Source organism: Helianthus annuus, chromosome 6 (assembly GCF_002127325.2).
Source record: "Helianthus annuus cultivar XRQ/B chromosome 6, HanXRQr2.0-SUNRISE, whole genome shotgun sequence".
In the NCBI taxonomy this organism is placed as follows: Eukaryota; Viridiplantae; Streptophyta; class Magnoliopsida; order Asterales; family Asteraceae; genus Helianthus; species Helianthus annuus.
The window spans coordinates 2173077-2199001 of NC_035438.2; the positions used below are offsets into that span (position 1 = coordinate 2173077).

Below are 25925 nucleotides of genomic sequence, written 5' to 3' on the forward strand. Positions count from 1 at the left end.
AGTAAGACTAACAAAAGTAGTAGTGTTTGTAGTGGTGGGTACTGGGTTTAGTGCATGATGAGAGTACAAACGCTATATGGCCATGGGTATGTGGTTATGAGCTTACTATAATATTTTTTTTTTCTTTTTCTTTTGGCTCTTCTTTTTAGCGAAAAACATTAAAACAAACCTTTTATTAATAAGAACACGAAAAGATTATTAATAAAAAAAAAATCCAACCAACAAAAATGGGTCATGTGTTGTATCTCTAATTCACTGACCGTATATAGTTTATGTATTTGCCACATTCATTTTTTATAAACTAAATTAAAGTTGTGTACCAATGTGGTTGATGGCTCGTTGGCAAAGATAAAGTGTCTTTAGAAACACTTAGGTTTGGAGATTTTAGGTTCATGTCCTATAGACGACAGGATTAAAAAAATTCGCCTTTAAACAAATAAATGAATAATAAAAGTGGTGTTGAACTTGAACCAACGTGACCCACTTCGAGCCCATTCTACTAACAAACATCCAATAATATCATGTAGTTTCCTAAAAAACCCAAAATGATTGGGCCTTGTACTTTGGTTTCACAAATAAGTGCATACAAAATTTGTCATACTATTTGATTTGTTAGTTTCCAAAAGAGGAAATTCACTATTTAGTGAAGTGCACAAAATCGGGGTTTTGAGGTTTTTTTCAAAACCGATCTTGGTTCCAATCAACGAGTCAATAACCAGGTATTGGTTGGAACTCATTAGCGGATCTTGAACTTAGTTTTCGGTAAAATCAGGGGGCTCTCAGGATCCAATATTTTACATTACATAAAAAGAATTTAGGAAATTTTCGGTAAAATTTACACCACGAAGCAAACAAAAACATGGGGTGGGGTGGGGTGGCGCCTGGCCCTCATTAAGAACTGCCAGTCTACGGGTATGGAACCAGTTTTGGAGAGGGAAGTGATTGGTTCGGTTATGGTTAGAAGTCCTTTTTCAGGTAGGATAAAACTGGGTTGAAACTAGTTTCTAATCATTGGATATTGAACCTGTGAATAACTAAAGGGTAGGCCCGGTCAGGTATGGAACCGGTTCGGAGGTTCTTAATGATACCTAGTTCCAGAACCATTTATTTTTCACCTAAGTTTTAAGAGATTTGGTATTTTGGTAAATACACATGATGATATGTATACCCACAGTTGACATTTGGCAGTCCCACACCACAATACGGGTGTATTTAGGGTTGTAAATGAACCAAACGTTCAGCGAACAGTTTGTGAATTGTTCGACGGGAAGTTTGTTTATGTTCGTTCGATTAGCTTAAAGAACGAACACGAACAAAAAATTTCATTCGGTTAGCTTAGCGAACGAACACAAACACAGGTCTCGTTCGTTCGACTGCGTTCGTGAACGTTCGGTAATATGTGCGGTTATGTTCGTTCGTGTCCGTTTGATTATATTAAAAAATAATAAATAATAAATAATAAACCTTTTATCTAAGCATATTGAAAACTTGAAACCCTATTTTTTCAAAGTTAGTTAAAATTTGGACATTCTAAGACATTTTGGGGGATAATTATGTCTAAGTTAGTTAAACCTGATTCATCGTTTGGTGGTGCAATAGACTTCTTGTGTTTTAATTTATCATTTGATGGTTATATTTAACTATTTATATATAATGTTTAAGGATGACAATGTTTTTATTTTTTGTTTTCAAGTTAAATGTTCGTTTGCGTTCGTTTTTATTTGCTTGTGTTCCTTTGTGTTCGAGACCAGTGTTCATGAACTATTCATGAACAACTGAATTTCTTAACGAACGAACACGAACGTAAACTTATGTTCGGTTTTCGTTCGTGAACAGTTCGCGAACATGTTAATTTTCTTAGCGAACGAACACGAACATAGCCTTGTTCGTGTTCGTTCGGTTCATTTACAGCCCCAGATGTATTTAGACTTCTAGTAACTTTAGTCAAGATCTTAAATAGAAGAAAGTCAATATAGCGAGTCAAAGAAAACAAAGCACGTCAATGGCTAGAAAACTCAAATTGAGTTTAGCTCTAGGAAAATCATACAAGTTAGTGTGAAACCACTTATACGTGTGTTGTGTTTGCATTTACGTTCACATTCATGTGTCACATACGATTTTTTATATCTGTGTAGGGTTTGATCGCAAACCCGTGAACATGGCCCATCTAGCATATTAATATACAACTGAATCGAACATAACTAAAATGTTTTTATTTTAAAGGCACATGTTTATAAAAGTAAGTCATAACTGTAAAATGTTTGTCAAACAAAAAAAAGAAATATATTTTAATACTAAACACAAGATAAGCTTACTAATATTAGTATTTAAAGATATGTTTAAATTGAGTTGGATTTGGCTGTATTTTGGAATAATGTTTAGAACAACAATTTAGAAAAATGATAAAATAATTAAGTATTTGTTAATCAATCATTATCAACTATCATTTTGATCCAATTCAATCTAGCGCAAAGTCAAATATATATCGCTGTATTTATATAGTTTTTCATTTATTTTCTGTTCAACCCCAAAAACATGGGAGAAGTAAATTATATAAAATTAAACACCTTAATATCAATTATTACATATATACCATTATAATAATACAATGTGTAACAAAATTTATTTGTTAAATAGTAACAGTTAACAGTTAATTAACAATAGTAAAACCACAACTCGATCTTTCTTTTTATCAAGTTTATCAAACTTAAATACTTTTATTTTATTTAAATGTTGTTCATACAACATAATGAATACTAGTGACCCACTTCCCAAATAATACGAATAGTAAGATTCGTCTCTATCAACACCCATTTATATCAAGAAAACAATCATATTATTAGGTATGTTACATCAATCATTTTATCTCAACAACTTGTTTTGATCATACTTAAATGCAAACTAAACAAATAGTTAGCATCCGATTAGCATTACGTCTGATGTGTCAGATGATCAAACAGATTTATAAAAGGTTTTTGAGTTTCTAGACTACGATAGTCTAAACACAAAATTTTCAACAAGTGACCGATATTCATAGGTCAATAAAATTAGATGTTGAAGTCTTTTAACGTTTCCAAAGTCAAAATGATTTGGTCAACGCATCATACGTATTGTAAGTATAAAAAAATGGAAAACTATGGTTAATTTAGCATCATTTCAACTAATAGTATACGAAATTCTAAACTCTTATCAATAGTCTAAGGCGAAAACGAGTAATTAAGACTTAAGAGACGATTAATCGGCTAAGCACACCAACCCATGTTTTTTGTCATGTACCATAATCCTTCACATGGTGTTTCTAATTAGTGATTAGCCATGTTAACTTAATGATTAATAATCTCTGCAGATTATAATAATATAATAATAAGTAAGAAAATACAAATCAAATGGAATTATTAATTAAAGGTCTCAAAAAATGGAGTTACAGCGCAAAGGGTGGAAAGGATTCCATGATGCTAATCACATGCTAATTGTGGTCCACCCCTTCATTAAGGTTTAATCCCCCATTCAAATCAATTGTTTTTGTTTAATTAATATACGATTAATGTATTAAATAGAGATAGAAGATGCTAATTAGTTTTTTTCTTAACTGAGAGGCTATTTGACAACTTTTGAATGAGTAAATGTTGAATCAGTAAAATGTCTAAATCATTAAGTGCTAAATCAACAAGAGATCTAAACCATTAAGAGCCAGTATAATCCTTAACCATTCAGAGGCAAATATCTGACCAATTCAGATAATATGTCTTAACTATTCAAAGTTAGTATAATGTTTAACCATTCAGAGACAAATGTCTGAACCATTCAGACATCTGCACGTGAAATAAACAGTCTGAATCATTAAATGTTGAACCAGTAAGAGGTCCGAATTATTAAGAGCCCATTAAAAGCTTAAATAAACAACCCCTAAGTAGTCTAAGTAAAAATGTTTATGTAATAATTATTTAAAAATAAATGAAAGCTAAACAACCCTTTGTCCGTTAAGTTGTCATCATGGAAACATCAAAAATGTAACAATATATGTACTTTACATTAAATTAACATAATACATATATATTTACGGTTAAGACCGAGAATGTTATTAGTAATAATTAGTTTTGTATACTTAAATAACAATTTGAGTTATTGTACAAAGGAGTTTAAAAATAAAAGGTGTAAGAAGTCATTATAAAGTAACAAGTGTCTAAAAAGAAATCAAGTAGAAAGGATAATTTTGTCAAATAAAATAGAAAGATAATGCAAATGCAAGTCACATGCTATTTTCACCTCATTTTTTAAATGTCTATAACTTTTTTATACGTCATTTGTTTTTAAAGTAGGGGTGTTCAAAACCGGATATCCGAAAATTCGTTCAATGTAGTTGTATTTTTCATTTCCTATATGCAAATGAATTAAAATATTTATGACATCGTGTGGTTCTTAAAAGTAGAGGTGTTTAATACCGGATATCTGAAAATTCGTGAAACAATTGATATTCCTTGCATTATAAATGATATGAGATACGTTATATAGACAATCTAATTTACACTAAACTACCTAAAGATTACAATAAAGTACAAACTAATCCATAGACATATATTATGTAACATCCCCCCTCAAGCTGAACGGTGGAGGACCAATGTGAAGCATTTGACGAAATGTGTTGAATTAAGGACTTCGAAGACTTTTGGTGGAAATGTCAGCCACCTGAAGCGTGGTTGGAACAAATTTGGTGACGAGTCTTCCGGCAGCAACAAGTTCGCGTAAGAAATGATAGTCTAAATCAATATGCTTTGCACGCTTGTGAGAAATAGGATTTTGAGTGAGTATTGCAACTTGATTGTCACACAAAATAGTCGGCCGATCACGAGGTAAAGCATGAAGTTCCTGAAGAAGATGTGTTAACTAAACAATTTCAGCTGCAGTATTGGCCATTGCCCGATATTCTGATTCACAACTAGACTTTGCAACTGTGGGTTGTTTCTTAGCACTCCAAGAAATAAGATTGCCTCCTAAAAATATAGAATAACCATAAGTTGATCGACGCGTCTCCAGACAACGTGTCCAGTCAGCATCAGAGTATCCCAGTAGTGCAGTGTGAGTAGGACGAGTGTAATGAAGACCATAAGCAAGTGTTCCCTTTAAGTAGCGAAGAATACGTTTAACCTCTTGATAGTGATCAACAGTCGAAGAGTGTAAAAATTGACTAACTTGATTGACAGCATACGAGATATCCGGTCTTGTGATAGTTAAGTATTGAAGGGCCCCGACAATGGATCGATAATGAGTAACATCTGAAAAAGATTCACCTGCAGAAACAAAAGAAATATTGGTGCTTAAAGGTGTTGGAGCAGGTTTTGCATCCAACATCTTAGCACGTTGTAAAATATCCATGGTGTATTTAGATTGATTTAAGAATATACCATTATTTGTGTAGGTAACCTCCAAACAGGGGCGGACCCAAGCCCAGCCCAAGGTGGGCGGGCGCACCCCCGGGGAAAAAAAATTTAGTGCTAAGTTCCATCGAAAATCCCGTCTGCACCCCTTGGAATTTTTCGTCCGCACCCCTTGAAATTTTTCGTCCGCACCCCTTAGGTAAAAAGTGTTATCAATTTATATTTTAAATTTTTTTAGTAAACTCTTATTTAAAAAAAATACTACCTAAATTATATAACTTTTAATACCTAACTAACTAAACCCAAATACCCATACCTTTACCCACTTATAATTCCTAAGTAGCTAGCCCACTAAGTCTTAGCCCATTAACCAAACCCAACAATATTTCAAACTATAATAAAATAATTAAAGCCCAAAACCTTTAGAAATTCTCTCCCGCTCTCTCTCTCTCTCTCTCTCTCTCTCGCGTCCCTACACTGCCAACGAACAACATCACCAGCGACAACAGTCCAGCAACCGACGACCACCGTAATCAGCCACCATACCACCGTCGTTTGACACCAAATCTTACCGAAATCCAAACACGGGTAAGTTTCTTTGTTATTTTGATGATTTTGGTTGATATTATAGGAGAAAAAAAGGGTAATAAAGTTGTTAAATAGGTTTAAAATTTGGTGTGTTTTGACATTGTTTAGATGATTTTTAGGATGATTATGTTGTTTATATATTTTTAGGGTGATTACAACTTACGTTTTGATTTCTAGGGCTTGAATAGTTGAAAATTAAAATTAAAACTGAAACATTATGTTATAGAGCGATGAACTTATGTTATATAGAGAAAGAATTGCTTAAGAAATTAGCTTTAGATGATGTTTTAATTATGTTTGTAACAAGGTTTGACCTGTTTTTGATGATTATATAAATTTAGTTTGATGTTCGTTTGTTTTACGTAACCCGACCTGACCCGATACGAACCAATTCTTTTACTTATATATATAGGGGCCTAAAATTTTTAAAAATGTTCCGCACCCCCATGGAAAAATTCCTGGGTCTGCCACTGCCTCCAAACCTAGAAAATAATTAAGTTTCCCCAGATCTTTGATTGCAAATTCGGTATGAAGACACTTAGTAAAGGACGCGAGAATATGTTGTTGATTTCCTGTTAAGATAAGAACATCAACATAAACAAGAAGATACATGATGCAAGAATCACGCTTGAAAATAAAAAGAGACGGATCCGCTCGACTACATAAGAAACCATAGGAGGTTAAAAAACACTCAAACGATGAAACCATGCTCATGGAGCTTGTTTTAGCCCATAAATGGCTTTGTTCAATTTACAAACATACGATGGAAAGCGTGGATCAATAAACCCCTTTGGTTGTTCCATAAAGACACACTCATTTAGATGACCATGGAGAAAAGCATTGTTTACGTCCAATTGATGCAAAGGCCATTTATTTATAACCGCAAGGGTAAGAACAGTACGAACCGTTGTGGCCTTTACTACCGGACTAAAAGTATGAGAATAATCAAGTCCAGGTACCTGTGTGAATCCTTGAGCCATAAGACGAGCTTTGTGACGTTCAATGGATCCGTCCGAATGATACTTGGTTCGGAAAATCCATTTCGAACCGACTACATTAGCATTGGGCGGACGAGGGACCAAAGTCCAGGTTTGATTGCGAAGAAGCACATCAATTTCGGCTTGCATTGCCATCTGCCATTTTTCACTTTTGGAGGCCGAATGAAATGTTTTAGGATCGGTGGACGCAAACAGCGCTTGATGAAGAGGAATAAATTGAGTATGAGCTAAATAAAGTTGGTGTCAGGGTTTAAAGATCCATGCTTTAGCACGGGTAATCATAGGATGGGAAGGAAGTTGGATGGGAGGATGTGCGGATGGAGATTGAGTTGTCGAGACAGGACTTGTCTGGGGTGGAGTAGAGGATTCTGTAAACGGAGATGTGGGAGGAGTGGAGGGTGTGGTAGGTGGTGTGTTATTAGGAGTTGTATTGGGTGTGGAAATGGGAGTGGTTGTTGGAGTTGAAGTAGGATACGAGACAGTGGCATGTGGGAAGTTATGATTTGGGAAAAAAGGTAATTCGATAGGTTGCGGTGGAAACAGAAGATGAAGTGTTGTTGGATAGAGAAGAGTCATGGGTAACTGAATTTTTGGTACTTAAAGAGACAAACTCAGGTTCCAAGAAAGTTGAAAGGTCAAGACTGTGAAGAGGTGTGGATGTTGTGGTAGTGTCGCATGGAAAGAAAAGTTCATCAAAACGAGCATGGCGAGTCACATACACCCGAGAAGTATTAGGATCCAAACACCGAAATCCTTTATACTTGAAGCAATAACCAATAAATATGCACAGGATGCTTCGGGGTGCAAGTTTATTTGATGCATAATCACGCAAAAAGGAAAAACACTACACCCAAAAGAACGAAACATGGAATAATTTGGAGACTGTTTGTATAACAATTCAAATGGCGATTTTCCATTTAGTAAAGTGGTGGGAAGACGATTAATGATATAAACTGCTGATGTAAACGCATCGACCCAATATGAGGGTGATAATTTTGAATGAAATAACATTGCCAAACCAGTTTCGACAATGTGTCGATGTTTACGTTCAACCCACCCTTTTTGTTGAGGAGTATAAGGACACGACATACGATGAAAAGTCCCATTTGTTCAAAGATGTGACGAACCTTATGATTGGTAAATTCAGTTCCGCCATCGCTTTGAAAAGTTTTGATTTTAGTGGAAAATTGAGTTTGTACAAAAGGTATAAAAATGGATAATGCATCCACAAACTCAGATTTGGCCTTTAAAGGGTATAGCCACGTGAAACGAGAAAAATCATCAACAACTGCCACATAATACAAAAAATTACCAACCGATTTAATTGGAGATGGACCCCACAAATCACAATGAATTAATTCAAAGAGAAAAGATGCACGTTTATTATTAATAACAAAAGGTAGCCTTTTGATTTGGCTAGTTCACATGGGGTACAAAGACCCGGTTTAGGCAAAATAAAAGTAAACGAAATAAGTCCACTTGACTTTAACATATTAATAACATCAAAATTGACATGTCCCAAGCGAGAATGCCACAATTCAAAAGAAGCTTTCGGACATAAAGTGGAAGAAATCAAGGCTTGAGGGGTGTTGTGAAGAACGTAGAGACCATCCTCACGGCACCCGCGGGCTAGAATTTGTTTGGTTTGACGATCCTGTATGAAAAAATTAGGATGAGAAAAAATAACATCAACAGGATTGTCCTCCGTAAGTTTACCAATTGATAAAAGATTTTTGGTGAGATTGGGAATAACTGAAACATTTTTGAGATTAAGAGAACCAAAAAGTTTAGTGTCGCCAACGTGAGTAATTGGTAAAGATTCACCATTTCCAAAAAAAACACGTGAATTACCTTGAGTTGGAGTGGAGTTTGGGAGGGTTTCATTATTTGGAACCATATGATCAGACGCACCTGTATCTCCACTCCAATCAGGAATGTTAGTGTTCATATAAGACTGAGCATGAAACGCCTGCGCAAGTTGAGCCTCATTAGGAGCTAGTGAAGATGCAAAGGTAGTCAACATATGACACTGATTGGCATAATGGCCTTGTTTTCTACACAATTGACAAATAGGAGAACGCTTGGGCCTAGTATTGTAATAACCATTGGGCCTAAAATTTGAACTGTTAGGCCGATTTGAGGAGCGGTTTGGTCTGAATTTTTGAGAGTTTGGATTGGACACAGCAGCATAATTATACTGACCACAGTTGTATGGCCTGAAATTTTGAGATTGGGCTGAATAGGCAACCGTAGGAGTGGTCGGCCCATGAAGAGCTTTGACAAACAAATCGTGACTTTCCGCTCTGGCAAGTAAATAAGAAAGATTAGGGATGGGACGAACAGACCTTATGTGAGTAGAAAAACCTTCAAACGCTGGACCAAGACCGCACAGAAACTAGTGCAACTGATCCATGGGATCGACAGGATGACCGATGGCTTGAAGTTGATCACAAATCGCCTTAAAAGCCCTGCCATAATCAGAAACAGTTTTGTCTCCTTTCTGAATGAGACGAAGATTATCGCGTAAGTTTTGAACACGTTCAATTGATGTGTTGCAAAAAGCGTTTTCAAGCGCCAACCAAATTTCGCGAGCTGTAGGCAGCCCGACAGTTACAGACAGAGCTTCTTCGGTAAGAGAAGCATTAAGCAAAATTATGGTTTGTTGTTCGTGTTGAAGCCATGTGATATATTTCGGATTCGGAATTTGTTTGTTATCAGCGGTGATCATAGAGGGAGGTGCCGAGAGACTGCCATCAATATGAGAAACGACTTGTTGATTGGCAAGTAATGGAAGCATCTGAGTTCGCCAATAAATGTAATTGGATGAATTTAGTTTGATAGCAATCAGAGGTGCCAAACCATTCATAGGGAAAGGAGTGTTGGATGAGGAAGCCATGAAGGGAAAGAGTATGGGAACCACAAATAGAAAAGAAAGGAGAAAAAGTTGAACGAAAAAATGAAGCAGAAAAGATTGGACAAAGAAGATAAGAAGAAACTCGAAACTGAAGGTAAGAAAGAAGAGGAAAGGAAGGGAAACTTAATTACCTAGTTATTGGCTGATACCATGAAACAATTGATATTCCTTGCATTATAAATGATATGAGATACATTATATATACAATCTAATTTACACTAAACTACCTAAAGATTACAATAAAATACAAACTAATCCATAGACATATATTATGTAACAATTCGGATATCCGAAATTTTCGGATACCATATTTCACTATCGAATCCGTATCCGAAATTTCGGATACAGATTCGGATAGTGAATCGGATATCCGAAAATCCAACTTTTTATCTAATTTTTATTTTTTATTATTTTTTCATATTCGGAAACGGATATTTTGGATAGTTTCGGATATCCGTATATAAGTTTTCGGATATTTTTTTGGATATTTCGGATCCGAATATCGGATATTTCGGATCGGATTTTCGGATATAGATAGTTTTGAACACCCCTACTTAAAAGGTATATGAGTTGATTGATGAATGAATCAATAAGAAAACAAATTCGAGAAACAATATGGTTGATGCACTTCAAATGTATTGCATTTGGTTTGGTATAAGAATATTAAGTCAATCTTCTTTCATATCCAAACATTTTTTTCACTCAGCTCCCCTGAACTTTTTTTTTTTTTTTTTTTGAACGGTGAACTTCATGTATAAAGTTACCACACTCTCTAAATCGGAGAGCCCTGTATTGCCCCACTTTAACCAGACTATGTTGTCTTAATCGGGCACACGTTGGCTTCAAAGTTTGGCTTTTTTTAGGTGTTACCCCGGGAAACTATACCGTCGGCTGCCACTTGACAGTCGTTGTGCCACCACAAGAGGGGAACTCTCTGGCGTAACACATAATGGGACGAAAACCCGGTTAGGCTCAGGAATCGAACCGATAACCTCACACAAGGCCTAGTCCAAATCATTCGTTGCCTATATCCATCCCAGTATGACAAAACTGAGAATTGAACTTGAGTATTCATTGGAAAACCCAAGCCTCCCCTGAAGTTCTTTGATATGCAAACAACTTGTCCTGTAAATGAACCAAACGTTCATGAACTTGTTCGGCGGGAAGTTCGTTTATGTTCATTTATTTAATAAACGAACGAACACGAACAAAAAATTTTGTTCGTTTAACTAAATGAACAAACATGAACACACCTTGTGTTCGTTCGTTTATGTTCGTGAACGTTCGTTTATGTTCGTTTAAATAATATTAAATACATAAAGAGTTATGTTTATATAAATATTAGGTTTTCTAACTACTTATATAAACATAGTTAATTAGTAATTGAGTTTTCTAGTAATAGAAATGAAATTTAAAAATTTTTCTTAGATCGTAATTGATTAGTTACTTAATATTTATATAAAAAAACTACTAAGTTTTAGTAACTATGAGCATTAATTTAGATGTGTTTTTGGATGAACGGTAATATATTAGATTTGTTTTTGGATGAAATTTAAAAATTGTGTTTGTTTATATATGTACAATTACGTTCATTTGTGTTCGTTTATGTTTTTTAATAAATGTTAATTTATGTTTGTTTATGTTTATTTAAATATGTTCAGTTAATTTTTTTGTTTATGTTCATTTGTGTTCGTTTATGTTCGTGAACTGTTCGTTTCGGCTTTAAACGAAAGAACATAAACGAACACGAACATGCCTGATTTCTTAATAAACGAACACGAACAAAAAAATGTGTTCGATTATATGTTCGTGTTTGGTTAAAGTTAAATAAACGAACACAAACATGCCTGTCTTCATGTTCGTTCGATTCGTTTACAGGCCTACAAACAAGACCCTTTTACCATTTAATAAATGATGACCCAAGTATTTAAATCTACTATTATATTTAACAATTTTTTTTGTGTTCATCAAATGTGAAAAATGTGGCAGATTTATTATGAACCCGTCATTTTCTAATGCAGCACAAAGAAATTGAATAATAATTCACGATAATTTTAAAAATGGAATAAGTTAAATAGTCAATTGTATGAGATGGTTGTTGGTCGGGACATAAAGAAATATTTAACATATAACCCAAAAAAATATCATTTGACCATTTAAATCATATAAGATTCCTGTTTATTTCTTATCATTGAGTTTTATCATTTTATCTTAAATTATTTATTGGTGTTTTCTAATATAAGTAATAGGTTATAGACCCATGTAATTACATTGGTTTGATAATAGAAAATAAAGGGTCTTAAAATAATCATGAAGTTGATCGAGTTTTTTGAGAAAATTGTGCTTTCCATCTATATAAACTTGAATGAATTTTTTTAAATAAATATATTATTGTTGAGGTTGGTTGTGTTCGAGGAACATAACTGTTATGAATTTTGAATTATTTTTTATATTTCATTTGTTTCTTATATCACACATATAAACATAATTTTGATATAAATACATATAACTCTAATATGAACTTTACATACAAAATTAAAGAAAATATAACATTATTCATTTTAAATAATGCGTTTAAGTATTTTATTTTAAAATTTATATTTTCTTATTTTGGAAAGTGTTATCAAAGTAGATGGAATGAAATTTGTTCACGATCTAAGAACATATGTATATATTATAAACATATATATACTGTTTATATTGTATATATATATATTTTTGTTATCCCATCTTCTTTCTTTCAATAAATTTGTCTTTTCTTTTTATTAAAATGGAGAGATAAGTAGATAACTAATATTAATATTAATTATTAATGATATCGAAGTGAAATAATTATGAATATAAGATTATTTTAATATATATATAGGGTGGGAGTTGGCTACAAAGTCTATTTTTCCTACAAAGTATAAAAAGTCATAAAACACCATAATGTCAACCATAAAACACACTCAAAACTCACAAATAATATAGTGAAGATTACTGAAACCCATATTTGTGGGTTTTGTGTTGTGTTTTTGATGACAAGACTTTGATTATCGAATGACTAACATTAGTGTGTTTTATGTTGATTATCATGTTGTGTTTTATATTCATAGTTGTATGATGATGTGTTTGAAGTTTTTAAGGACTGTTAGAGTTTTGATATTGTGTTTTAGTAATCTTCACTATGTTATTTGTGGAGTTTGAGTGTGTTTTATGGCTGAAATTATAGTGTTTTATGACTTTGTACACTTTGTACGAAAAATGGACTTTGTAGCCGAACCTCACCCTATATATATATATATATATATATAATCCAAGCATTTAGTATACATATTTATCATTATTTTTGAGAGTGGATGAGATATTGCCACATGACATTATTTGAAATTTATTATAGTGGAGGTAGCATAAAAATTGCCACATAACATTTAGTAGAATTTTTTATTAGAATTAGATTATATTCCAACGTAGTTTATCACCGTAAATGTATAGTTAAAGAAAAAAAAAAAGATACACAAAATTATTGGAGAGCAACGCCAGTCCTACTAAAATAGATTACATAGCTTAGGGTGAAAGGAGTGGTCACCATTTGGGGAGTGGTAAACTTATATTATAAACAATAGTGTCATATCATGTCAAGTCCTCACTTCACTCCTCATTTTACACTCAATCACTAGCAATGGTTAAACACATGATGAGTGCTAAACAGTTTAAAAAAAAGTGTGATCGGTTGAAAGGGGTTGAGACACACCATTAACCCCTCTCTCTTCTTCTCCACTAGGTGACTACTCATCGCTTTTGCCTCTCCCCGATTACCGCTCCACCCCGACACTCCATCCCCGTTCGGCAAACTCCCCTCTCCAAATCATTCACCGAGACAACTCCCTCCACCCTTAAATTTGTTTCTTTTCTTGAACCCCATAAAATTGTTCGTTACTCGATATACAAGATGTAATTCATTAGTTTTCGGGTGTTACAGCTCCTTTCTGGTCCGGTTTCTATAGAGTTATATAAAAGTTTTGACCGTTCAAAACCATTTTTAAAAAATAGTATTGGTTTTGAATGCGATGATAATTGTGGATTAGAATTGGTCCATGTTGGTGGTAATTAGTGGGAAGGGCATAGCATGCTAGCTACAACCAAATCCCAACGGCACCAAATGAGGGGTGGTCAGCGAAGACTACGCCGGTTAGAGGGGTGGCTGCACCCTCGTGCTCACTTCCCTTTTTGTCAGGTCCACCCACGCGATCCTTTTCCAAACCCTCAACATTATTCTTTTTTTATTTTTTTTTTTTGAACGGCCAACAAAAATTTTATTAACTCTAGCCAGTGGCTAGCACCAAATATTACGTACACCGAAAAGAAAGGAGCCACCAGGCACTAATACTATTGCCGATTTAATACATTACGAAACACATCAAAAAACATCAAAACTACGCCATTGTTCCCATGTTAAATCCGCGGCTTTTGATCGGTTTTTTATCCAAGAAAGCTTTTTATATTCTTTTTTTATTAATGGCATCAACATCTTCCTATATATTAATAAACGAAAATCTTTTTGTACACGTGTCACCCTCTGGTGACTCCTCCCTTTTAATAATAGTATTACATATTAATTTTATACACAAAATATAATATAATATTAAATAATATAGTTAGAGATAAACGTCTAAATTTAAATTTAAATAATAATTATCTATAACAAATATAAATGTATCAAATAATATAATAAGTATAATATTATTTAATATAATTAGAGATCAAACGTATAATTTCAAATTTAATTAATAGTAAATTACTTTTTGAGTCCCTATGTTTTAGTGGTTTTAACCACTTGAATCTAAAATCAAAAAGTTCAACACTTTGAGTCTCTAACCGCTCATTCACACCCTCTGTATAAAAAAATTCAAAAAACCTTTTGTAAGGTTAAGTTTTCTAAGTTCTCACAACTTGTAGAAGTTTTTATTTTACCCTAACCATATATATTTGTTAAGATAAAATATATTATTTGGATATAAACTATAATTACTAATAAAATATCAAATCACATGTATAAGTAACGAAAATATAATTGTTCTTTATTTTTACTAATTTATCTAAATAAATCATTTCATTAATAAGGATTATATACAAGTTTATAATTTACATTTTTCGTCACTCAACCCGTGTAATACACGGGGTTGTAAGCTAGTTATTCATATATGAAAATTTCTTTTCAAGAAGAGTGAATTGCAAGTTTTGTCCTTTATCTTTAGGCCATTTTGCAAGGTTTTTCCTTTATGTTTAAATTTGACGAGTTTTGTCCTTTATGTTTAAAAATCAAGCACGTTTTACCCTTTGGGCCTTAAAAATCAAGCACGTTTTGTCCTTTATGTTTAAAAATCAAGCACGTTTTGTCCTTTATGTTTAAAAAATCAAGCACGTTTTGTCCTTAAAAATCAAGCACGTTTTGCCCCAAAGGGTAAAACGTGCTTGATTTTCAAACATAAAGGACAAAACTCGCCAAATTTAAACATAAAGGACAAAACTTGCAAAATGGACTAAAGATAAAAGACAAAACTTGCAATTCACTCTTTCAAGAGAGATGTGTATGTATTGTTTCTTTCTTTTGAATAATGTTATATAATTAAATTTACTTCTATGACTATCTATATATAGAGTACCATGAGAATAATGTCATATAATTAAATTTCCTTTCAAGACTATCTATATATAGAGTAACATGAAAATGGAGGTGTGAGAGAAGAGATAATTCGTGAAGAGGTAGAAGTGAGGGAGAGAAGAGGGTATCTTTGCTTAAGATTATGTGTAGTGGTTTTAGCTACATGTTATTGGTATGTAGGCATTTGTCCTTTAAGTACATTATCTTTTTAGAAGAGTGTAATGGTTTTAACTAAAATTTAAACAAAAGATAAAAAAGGAAAAAAAAAAAGTGTTATTGGTTGGTTTGCAGGTGGCCCCACCCTTTCACCCTCACACACTCGTTATTACATTGACGAAGAAGAGAAAATGAAGTTTTGGCACCCCATGTTAAGAAAGGTGGTCGCAGAATAGAGGTGGTGACATGGCATGTGGTCGCACCCTACTACACATAGTCTAATAGCAAAAACATAAGGTTTATGAGTGAGTGGGAATAGAGAAAGGAGGAGAGAGAGAAAGGTGAAGGCCAGGGCGAAGCTTGAGATTTTCGTCCGGGGGTCGAAAACGTATATACCAAAAATTTCTATAAAATCGGGGGGTCAAAAACGTATATACCCAAAAATTTCTATATGAAAACTACATACTCTCCACTAACGAGCGAAAAGTTCGGGGGGTCGACCGCCCCCTCCCGCCCCTACAAAGCTACGCCCTTGGTGAAGGCAGCGGGGAAGGGTGTCTCTCCTCTCTTTAACAATGGAGCTAGTCTAATGTCTAAGGGTGGAGGAGCGTCTCCAAGATAGAGTAGCGTGTTCACCCAGGTATCATGGGAAAACCATAACCACCATGGGTTCAGCTTGCAGGATGTATTCCGGGTTCATGAACATGTGCTAAATGGATGGATGTATTGGATGTGATGTGACACAAGTTTTAATATTCAATTTATTTAAAAGATGTATTGGATGATAATGTGACACAATATTATAGATGTCCTTTACGGTTGAAATAGGTTGGAGTGGCTTCAAATAAGATGACAACTTTCTATTAATAAAATTTATTAGTTGCGAGAAGGTGCTTCATCCACCTTAATCCATTTTGATACAGAGCGTGTTATAAATGTCTATTGTGTCGTCCACACACGATCTCATTTTGTTGTTTTATCATGTGTCACAGTTATATTAAAATAGTTAAGTATAAAAGGTAAGTGGATATGATAATTTTATTCAGGGCCGGCTCAAAATATTATAGGCTCAAAGCGAATAATAAAATTGGGGCCCTTTCAATAAAAAAAATGTTTGCCATCTTATGATTCATTTGTGTATCCATAATTATAGATCATAAATCTTAATGTCCACAATCTCTAAGGTAAAATCATCTAGCTTTATTTCACTTCCCTTGAGCCAACTCTGATTTTATTTATTTCATAAAAAAAAAGAACATCAAATTAATATCAATAGAAAGATACGAAAGAACAAAGTACAAAAGCCTAGTTAAAAGTCACCACATAAGTTAAATACTCGACTCATTTCTAGCGTCATTATATAGTGTGGTACTATCATATATCAAAAGTTTTTGGATTTGGAATCAGAGAGAATATAATAATAGTGTGGATAGTTTTGATGTTGGAAATCCGAAAAGTATATTTTTAATTTAATATTTATCTAAAATTTATAATATTCTGATTTAAAATAATGCCCGTCTAATATTTATTATTTGATACTTTTATGTTTAATTAAATGTTTAACTCATAGAGTAAATTGCCACAATCGTTCCCGAGGTTTAGGTCTGTTTGTCAGTTTCATTTAAAATGATTTTTTTTTTTTGTGTCAAATAGCCCTTCACCTTAGCAGTTTTTGTCATTTTCATCCAATTAACTAACTTAGTTTAGTTTTTATGTTAATTTAAGGATATTTGGATGAAACTGGCAAGTATAAAACCTTATGGACGATTTTGGCAATTTGCTTAAATTCTTTTTAATTTCTTTTATTTAATTAATTTTGTCACATATATATAAAGCATAATATACATGCAGTTTAAAAAAAAGATTAATAGTTTTGTCACATAGTTTTTATAAATTTTCATCTAACCACTAACTCAGTTATTTTTTCTATTAAGGTGAAAGATCTTTTAAATTTTATAAAGTAAGACAAAAATTAATTTCTACTTTTTTTATATACATCAGTTTTATAAAAATAAAATCTACATCAACCTCTAAATTTTATAAAACTATAATGCTACTGACCTTATATAAAAAAGGTCAAATAAACAAATCTTATCATATGTACCAAGTTTGTAATTTATCTTCTACTCTTTTAAATTCGCTCCTAACAAAAAACAGAAGCCACTCCCCCCATCAAACAACGTATCGTTACCAAACCTTAAAATTACCCACCAAATAGTAAGTATAATAACATGAACCAAAAGTTTTCTTTAGTCAAACCACTCGGAACAAATATTAGTTAGTTACCCTCATAATCTTAATTAGATAAATATTTTATTTCTGCCAAAATATTTCTTAGGTGCTCAACACATTTTAAAATATGTAACGTTTTACAATTTTTTACTATCTCTAAACTTGATTAAATACTGAAAGTTGTAATCGATTGTTATGTGCTGCACACCATTGATATTTATTTTATATATCATTTTTCTCTTTATAAAACTGATTTATATAAAAAAACAGGATATTAATTTCTCTCTTAATTTATAAAATTTAAAACATCATTCACCTTAAAAGAAAAAATAAACTGAATTAATGGTTTGGATGAAAATTAATAAAATTATATGACAAAACTATTAATTTTTTAATAAAAAATGCATGTATATTATGTTTTATATATATGTGACAAAATTAATTAAATAAAATAAATTAGAAAGAGTTTGAGTAAATTGTCAAAACCGTCCCTGAAGTTTTATATTTGCCTATTCCATCCAAATATCCGTCAACTTCACAAAAAAAGCATACTAAGTTAGTGCTTTGGATGAAAATGACAAAAAAAGCCAAAGGTGAAGGCTGTTTGGCACAAAAAAGTCATTTTGGATTAAACTGTCAAAAAGGCATAAACCTTAGGGACGATTTTCGTAATTTACTCCAACTCATATTACACGTCTAAAATTAGTTATAGTTGTAACGATGAAATATTAAATTACGTAAAATGATACAATTAGGTCCACATGTAGAGATAACCTATAAACACAAATTAAAATTACACGAGTTAAATTTCCCTGCGCCGTTGCAACATGATGCTAATGAAGAATTGAAGATGTTTTTAATAACAGTGTACAAAATTTTACATCTGAGATGAATGTGGATGGTTTGAATGATGAACGTGAAAAACATGTTAAACATGTGTGTTACAAACAACTGAAAAGAAAGAATAAAGACGAACCAAGGATTGAAATTGAAGAGTTGAGAATGTTGTTAGGGATTCAAGACCTTGGCGGTACAAAGTCAAGAAAGTTCGAGTCGGGTTTTAGGATTAAGAGGGAACGTTGAAAGTTAATCCTAAAATTCGTATGAGTTGAAAGTTGAAGGGCCAAAATGAAAGATTGATATAATTAGTTTTATTAAAGTTTGATTTATTTTAGGTAATTGGTTTTGTAATAGGTTTAGGAAAGGTTTAATATCTTGGAGAGCAAGTTTAGTAGTACTATAAATAAGGGTCTATGTTATTGTTTTTATTTGTCTCTTTTCCTTGTAAGTTCGTATGTTCCTTTGATTGAATAGAAAGAGTCATGGATCTGTCTTACCAATATCTTATGTTCATGTTTGTTGATCGTGTACGTGTTTGTTGATCATGCACGTGTTTGTTGATAAGATTGTTTTAACCGTCTGGGCCAATATAGTGTACATGAATCTTTGTTTGAACATTAGAGGACATCTCATAGAAGTATAGAACCCAACAAAATTATTGCTAACATGTTCCACGGCCAAAAAGACGAAAGAACAGTCATCATCGGAAAAGCTTAGTATTGACGATTTCCAACATAGTCCGGTTCACTACGCCGAGGAGAAGGTGATCGCACAACTTTCTCCCTCCTGCATCATAGCTTCTTTACCACGGTTAGCTAATCGAAAGAGGATTTTAGAAAAGGGACCAAATTGTCGCGGTAACAATCTAAATAGAGAAACAATATTAATATGGTGATTGTAGATCTGAACTGACCCACTTGATGTTTCTTTGATTGTTTTAATGTGTGTTGTTTTTCGTATCTTCAAATAACATAAAACCGCATGTCTTCTTAATACGACAAACAAAAGAATCAAATATCATAAAATGACATGTCTTCTTAATACCATACAAACAATGTACAAATTTTTTTAAGAAGTGTTCGCAAAAACAATAGTATACGCACACGGAACTTTAACTGATAGCTACGTAAAATATATATATTCATATAGGGTAAGGTTATTGTAAAAAAGGTTAAAAGTGTGAGAAAGGTGAGAAATATTGTGGAGGTGACATGTGTCCTAAATCTAAATTAAATCAAAAGGGTAAAGAAGTAATTTTTATCAATAATTCAATTAATTAAAAACTTCCCATAACCGCCACCTTAACTATAGGAACTAGTTTTTTTTAAAAGATCTCTATAAACACCATTTAGCAAGTATATAACACCATTCAGTAAGTATATAACACCATTCAGCAAGTATATAACACCATTCAGCAAGTATATAACACCATTTAGTAAGTATATAACACAATTCAGCAAGTATATAACACTATTCAGCAAGTATATAACACCATTAAGTAAGTATATAACACCATTAAGTAAGTATATAACACCATTCAGCAAGTATATAACACCATTCATCAAGTATATAACACCATTAAGTAAGTATATAACACCATTCAGCAAGTATATAACACCATTCAACAAGTATATAACACCATTCAGCACATATATAACACCATTCAATAAAGTATATAACACAATTCAGCACATATATAACACCATACAATAAAGTATATAACACCATTTATCACATATATAACACCATTCAATAATCATTATATCTTTGTATCATCTTCTCCACTTCCGGCACCACCACTGCCGGTCCACCGCCGCTGTCATGTAGAGGTGGCCAACCACCCGACACCACCTTGCTGGATGTCTTTTAGTCGCTCGTACGAAACCACCTTGCCGGAACCCCTGCACCTTCGGACACCCAAACCACCGCCGGAACGACACATCCGCCGTCGCCGCAATCATCGGAAAAACGAAAATGGGGCGCTGCTCGAATTCTGGAAGAAGGAGGGGCGCTGTTCGAATTCTGGAAGAAGGAGGAGGATGATTCGAATGAAGAAGAAAGAGAATTCGAAAATTTAGGGAATTGATTTACAGTTTCCTATTTTCATGTTGATGTAAACGACAGAATTACCCATACAAATTTCAAATCAGTCCAAACTAAAAAAAACATTTTACAATTTAGTCAATTTTGATCTAAACCATTAGATCAAAAGATCTATTGGCTGAGATTGTTTCTCACCCTTCTCACACTTATAATCTTTTTTACAGAAACCATTAGATATACATGTACTTTCTAATTGTATATATCACAGTAATCACACGTGTGATTGTTACTTATTTTTAATGACTAACATAACCTAAAACCTCGTATCCGGACACCTATAAATCGATGATTAAGAATGAACCATTGGCTTCCAAGTTTTTTTTTTCATAATAATAAATTAGAAAGTGATAAATACATATGAAAGAAAAGTTTGTTATTATTAATATTATATAAAAATTTAGTAAAACCGCCTTTTAATTATTTTGCCAACTCAAAGGAAAAAGAAAAGGTTAAAAGAAAAGAGACCCAAAACAGAGTTGTCCTCACCATCATCTTCTTCTACTTCTTTCATATGGGTGGGGGTAGTGACACGTGTCAATGATGAAATAAGTGTACTGGACTATTGGGTCCCATACAACGTTGTTAATATGGAAGATAGTGACACGTGTCAACGATGAAATAAGTGTATTGGGCCCCAGCGAAGGTTGCTAATATGAATGGTAGTGGTGCATGTGATTGACATCTTGGTAACATAAAACATATATAATAGTCTCATTGTAACATCCATATGCTCCTTACATGTTGCCTTCATAAATCTTATCCATATGTATATTACGTAAATATTAAGTTATAAGAATTAAGTAAAGAGAATATCAAGAAAATTAAAATAAGACTGACCAATAAGACATTTCAAATTTATATCGATCAGATGACTCGAGAATGAAATTCATGTTTAAAAAAAATAAAAGAAATTAGAGATAACGTGAGAGAAATGAAAGCTTTGTAGGAAAATGTGTTGTGTCGCCGTGATCATCATGATCGTTATACTCAGTAAAACTCACCAATAGCAAAGCTAAGGTAAGATAAGGTCTGAGGAGAATAAGATGCAGACAACCTTATCTCTACCCGTTAAAAATAAAGAGGCTGCTTCCAGTGAGACCCTGGCTCGATAGTAGTTTTGCATCAAGCCTTGGACATAAGACACATAACACTCAACAATTAAGACAAAGGCCGATTAGTGCATGTACTCCCTTGTCTTTTGGCTATCAACGCCACCATATGATACATGATTAACCATCCCCCTCTTTAACGTTATTCTCACGAAATTAGTAAAATAACGTTAAAATTAGTGCACTTTCACTTTTGCCCCTCGAACGCCCACATATATATGTTATATGCACATACCGCCAGCGGGGCGTATAGGAAAATGTGTTGTGTATACATAGGAAAATGATTCCCACCTTTTACTCTCCTCTTCCTGCGGCCTGTTGGCTCCATGCCCCACCCCTTTTCATGGTTGGTCACACCCCAAAAAGCGGGGTGGCACGCCCTATAATGCCGAGCAACTCTTTACATGGACAGGGCGTTGCTCGATAACGCTTGACCTTGCCAGGACGTTGCTCAATAACACTTGGCCTTAGCGTCAACATACACAACAAAAGTACAACACCTAGCCTGGTAAAGTCACAAGTCGTCCACTAATGTAGCCTTATGGTAAAGTAATTTGACATATATTAAACTAATTTAAACTTAACCAAAAAATGTGATGCCATTATATTTTCTTAAGGATAACTTTATATTATATAACAATAACATCCACCAAACTAAGTGGAAAAGACGTTATGACACCACATTGCTTAATGACAGACAGGTCAAACAACTTGCATGTCGTGTTTATATGATTAACAACGGGAAAACTGTATGTCCATGATTAATGCCTCTTTTAAAAGTATTTTCAATCATTTCTGTTCATTGTCTTTTTACTATGTTTGATATACTTATCATTACTTTCTTTTCTGTAAACCATGTTTGAATACAAAATTATGAAACCCACATATATATCATACATGTAACTTTACATGTAAAACACTAAACGATTTTATAATTATTATATCCACTCTCTCTCAACCTCAACCTAATTCTCCCTTGTGGTACCCTCGTTGCGACCCACCCCTAACTTGGGTTGTTCATGAGCCGAGCTAGGGCAAGCTTGGGGGCTTTGAATTTGAACAGAGTTGAAAATCTAAGCTTGAGCTAGGCTTGGTTTGGCTCGATTTTAAAAAGAAAAATTAACACATAGCTTTCAAAATTCAGTAGCCTAAAATATTATTTAATAGTTTAGAAAACATATTCAAGATCAGTTCAATCTAATACATTATAAGCCAAAATCAAATTCAACAACACAAATAAGTTTCAAATTTAAATGAAATACAACAATATTAGTTTATTAGCATAGTAATCAACCTTCAAATATGTCATAGATATCAAATTAGACTCCTAAATACATGCAAATAATAATCAGTTTTCTATAATTAATATTTCATAATGTAGATAAAAATAAAATATATTACAAGTAAAATAATCCGAGCTAAAAGCTACAAACCGAGCCAATCCGACTCGTTACAAGCCGAGCCGAGCTAGGCTCACTTTGTAACCAAGCCAAACCGGCTCAGCTCAGTTTCAAATAGAGCCATATCCTGCGAACTTTTTCTGAGCTAAATCCAAGCAAGCTCCGAGTCGCGAGCTTTTTGGGTAACCCTACCCGTAAACCTCTTACTTCCACTTCCTTCACCCTTATCTGATTTAAGCTTTTAAGTTCTCTACTTAAATTTCCATCATGTAACATCCACCATTAAAGCTTCATATAAAAAGATATATAATTTATTAGTTTCTCATTTGAATATAGGTTCAGCATTCCTTTATAAAACTTCAATCTAACCATATTAAACAAGTTCTAACAATAATAATACTAATACTAATAATGTTGACCAAAATTCTCAATTTGGAAACTTATTTAAATGTTTATACAATACAGAAAATAAGACAAAGTATTGAGTAGAGAAGGAACAAAATGCTGGTCCAGTTAGAACATGTGTTGTCAAAACATAAATTTTGGAAATTTATGATCTCCGTAGATGATCCTCCCCGTCCATCCCATATCTCTATCTCATTCCAAATCTAACCCTAACCCATAAATCCTCTAATCTTTATCAACCCAACACACATACATTCATTCAACCAAGAGAGAGAGAGAGAGAGAGAGTCTAGAGAGAGAAAGCAGCTGCACCAAAACCCTCATCATTCTTCCTAACTCTCAACCATATGAAACCTCTTACATAACCTCAACTTTAGCTTCATCTTTCACTGTTCAGTTAGATTTTGTGGATCCTTAAAGACTCCACTTATCAATCTTTGTTGGGTGAAAGTCAATACAGTGAATAGTAATACCCTTTTGAATCTTGGATCAAAGGTTCAAAACCCTAATCTGATAACCTAAATTCTTGCTCTTTGATAGGTTAATTGTAAGAAGATCAAGATCAAGATCAAGATCAATGGATCAGATAGCTGCATCTTCACATGCTCACTCTCTCCCACCCCCTTTTCACACAAGAAACTTCAACTTGCAGCATCAGTTTCATCAACAAAATTCAGAAGATGAACAAAGTGGTACAACTGGTCTCAACATGGGAGGTCAAAAGAGAGACCGTGATGAGAATAACAATGATGAGATGTTGAATGTTAGCGGTGGCGGTGGTAGTGAAGGTAGAGACGGTGAAATCTCACGGCGGCCGAGAGGAAGACCGGCGGGTTCGAAGAACAAACCGAAACCGCCGATTATTATCACAAGAGATAGCGCGAACGCGCTTAGAACCCATGTTATGGAGATTGCTGATGGAAGTGATGTGATGGAAGGCATTGCCACCTTTGCGCGGCGGCGCCAGCGTGGCGTTTGTATTATGAGTGGTAGCGGAACTGTGACTAATGTCACTCTCCGACAACCAGCATCGCCCGGTGCAGTTGTTACATTGCACGGGCGATTTGAGATCTTGTCGTTGTCAGGGTCTTTTTTGCCTCCACCAGCTCCACCTGCTGCCACTGGCTTGACTATTTATCTAGCCGGTGGACAGGGTCAGGTGGTTGGTGGAGGTGTGGTTGGGGCCCTTTTAGCTGCAGGGCCCGTTGTTATCATGGCGGCGTCATTTAGCAACGCCGCCTATGAAAGGCTTCCTCTAGAAGAGGAGGAGGCCACTTTACCAATCCAAGGTGGCTCCTTAGGATCTCCGGGAGCCATCAATCCCTCACAACAACAAATGTTAAATGATCCTTCACTTTTTCAACATGGCATGTCTCAAAACCTACTCAACTCGATTCAATTACCAAACGATGGTTATTGGGGCAACGGTGGCGGCAGTGGTGGTGGTGGTCGTCAACCATACTAACCATAGCGTTGAATATGGAATGTTGTATTGAAGTATCACACAAGAATAATTTGGATGTCAAGCTTGCAAGATTTAGGTTTAATTATCCTTGAGGATTTGAATTGAAGTGTTGAGCAAGATTTCAGGTTTCATTCTTTTACCCTTCTATTCCTAATTTGTGTCAACCCTTTTACTTCTTAGTTAATGAATTAGTTAGATAGAGACTTTGTTAATTAATTGTTATGAGCTTGATTTAGTATTTATGATCATATGGATTGAAACATCTTTGTAAACTGTTGCTTCTTTGGCTGTTAATCATGAGTTTGATTATTAATTTTCACATAAGTTATTTCTTGTTATATATAACTTGACATCTACAACCAACTTACAAATAATCATACTTCTTTTTTATTATCTTAGCTTATTTTGTTATAAGTATTATTAATATTAATAATATTATAATAAGAAATCCAAATTGAAAAATGTTAACAGTGAAAGTAAACCGAACCTAATACTTCTCTACTTCGACAAGTTTCTCATTTTATAGGTATAAAGATCATATAAACTCAAAATCTCCAAGCTTTTTTCTGAGTCTTTCGGTAAAATTATTTAGCATTTATTAATTTGTACACAAATATGATATTTAAGCTCGAATATAGCTTCACTGAAATCTGTAAACTATTAATACACTAGATATGATATAAAATAAAAACTAGG

At 33.7% G+C, this 25925-nt stretch overlaps 2 protein-coding genes across 2 annotated transcripts; one reads left to right on the forward strand and one right to left on the reverse strand.

The window, feature by feature from the left end:
• Positions 1-4884: 4884 nt before the first annotated feature.
• LOC110866054 (uncharacterized mitochondrial protein AtMg00810-like) lies at positions 4885-5373 on the reverse strand. Its single transcript, XM_022115408.1, has one exon. The coding sequence runs from the start codon at positions 5371-5373 to the stop codon at positions 4885-4887; it is 489 nt and encodes a 162-aa protein (XP_021971100.1).
• An 18510-nt stretch (positions 5374-23883) lies between these two features.
• Positions 23884-25553, forward strand: LOC110864336 (AT-hook motif nuclear-localized protein 24). Its single transcript, XM_022113383.2, has 2 exons — positions 23884-24230; positions 24305-25553. Exon 2 carries the CDS (start codon positions 24342-24344, stop codon positions 25227-25229), a length of 888 nt encoding a protein of 295 aa, XP_021969075.1. The 5' UTR covers positions 23884-24230; positions 24305-24341; the 3' UTR covers positions 25230-25553.
• Positions 25554-25925: the final 372 nt, after the last annotated feature.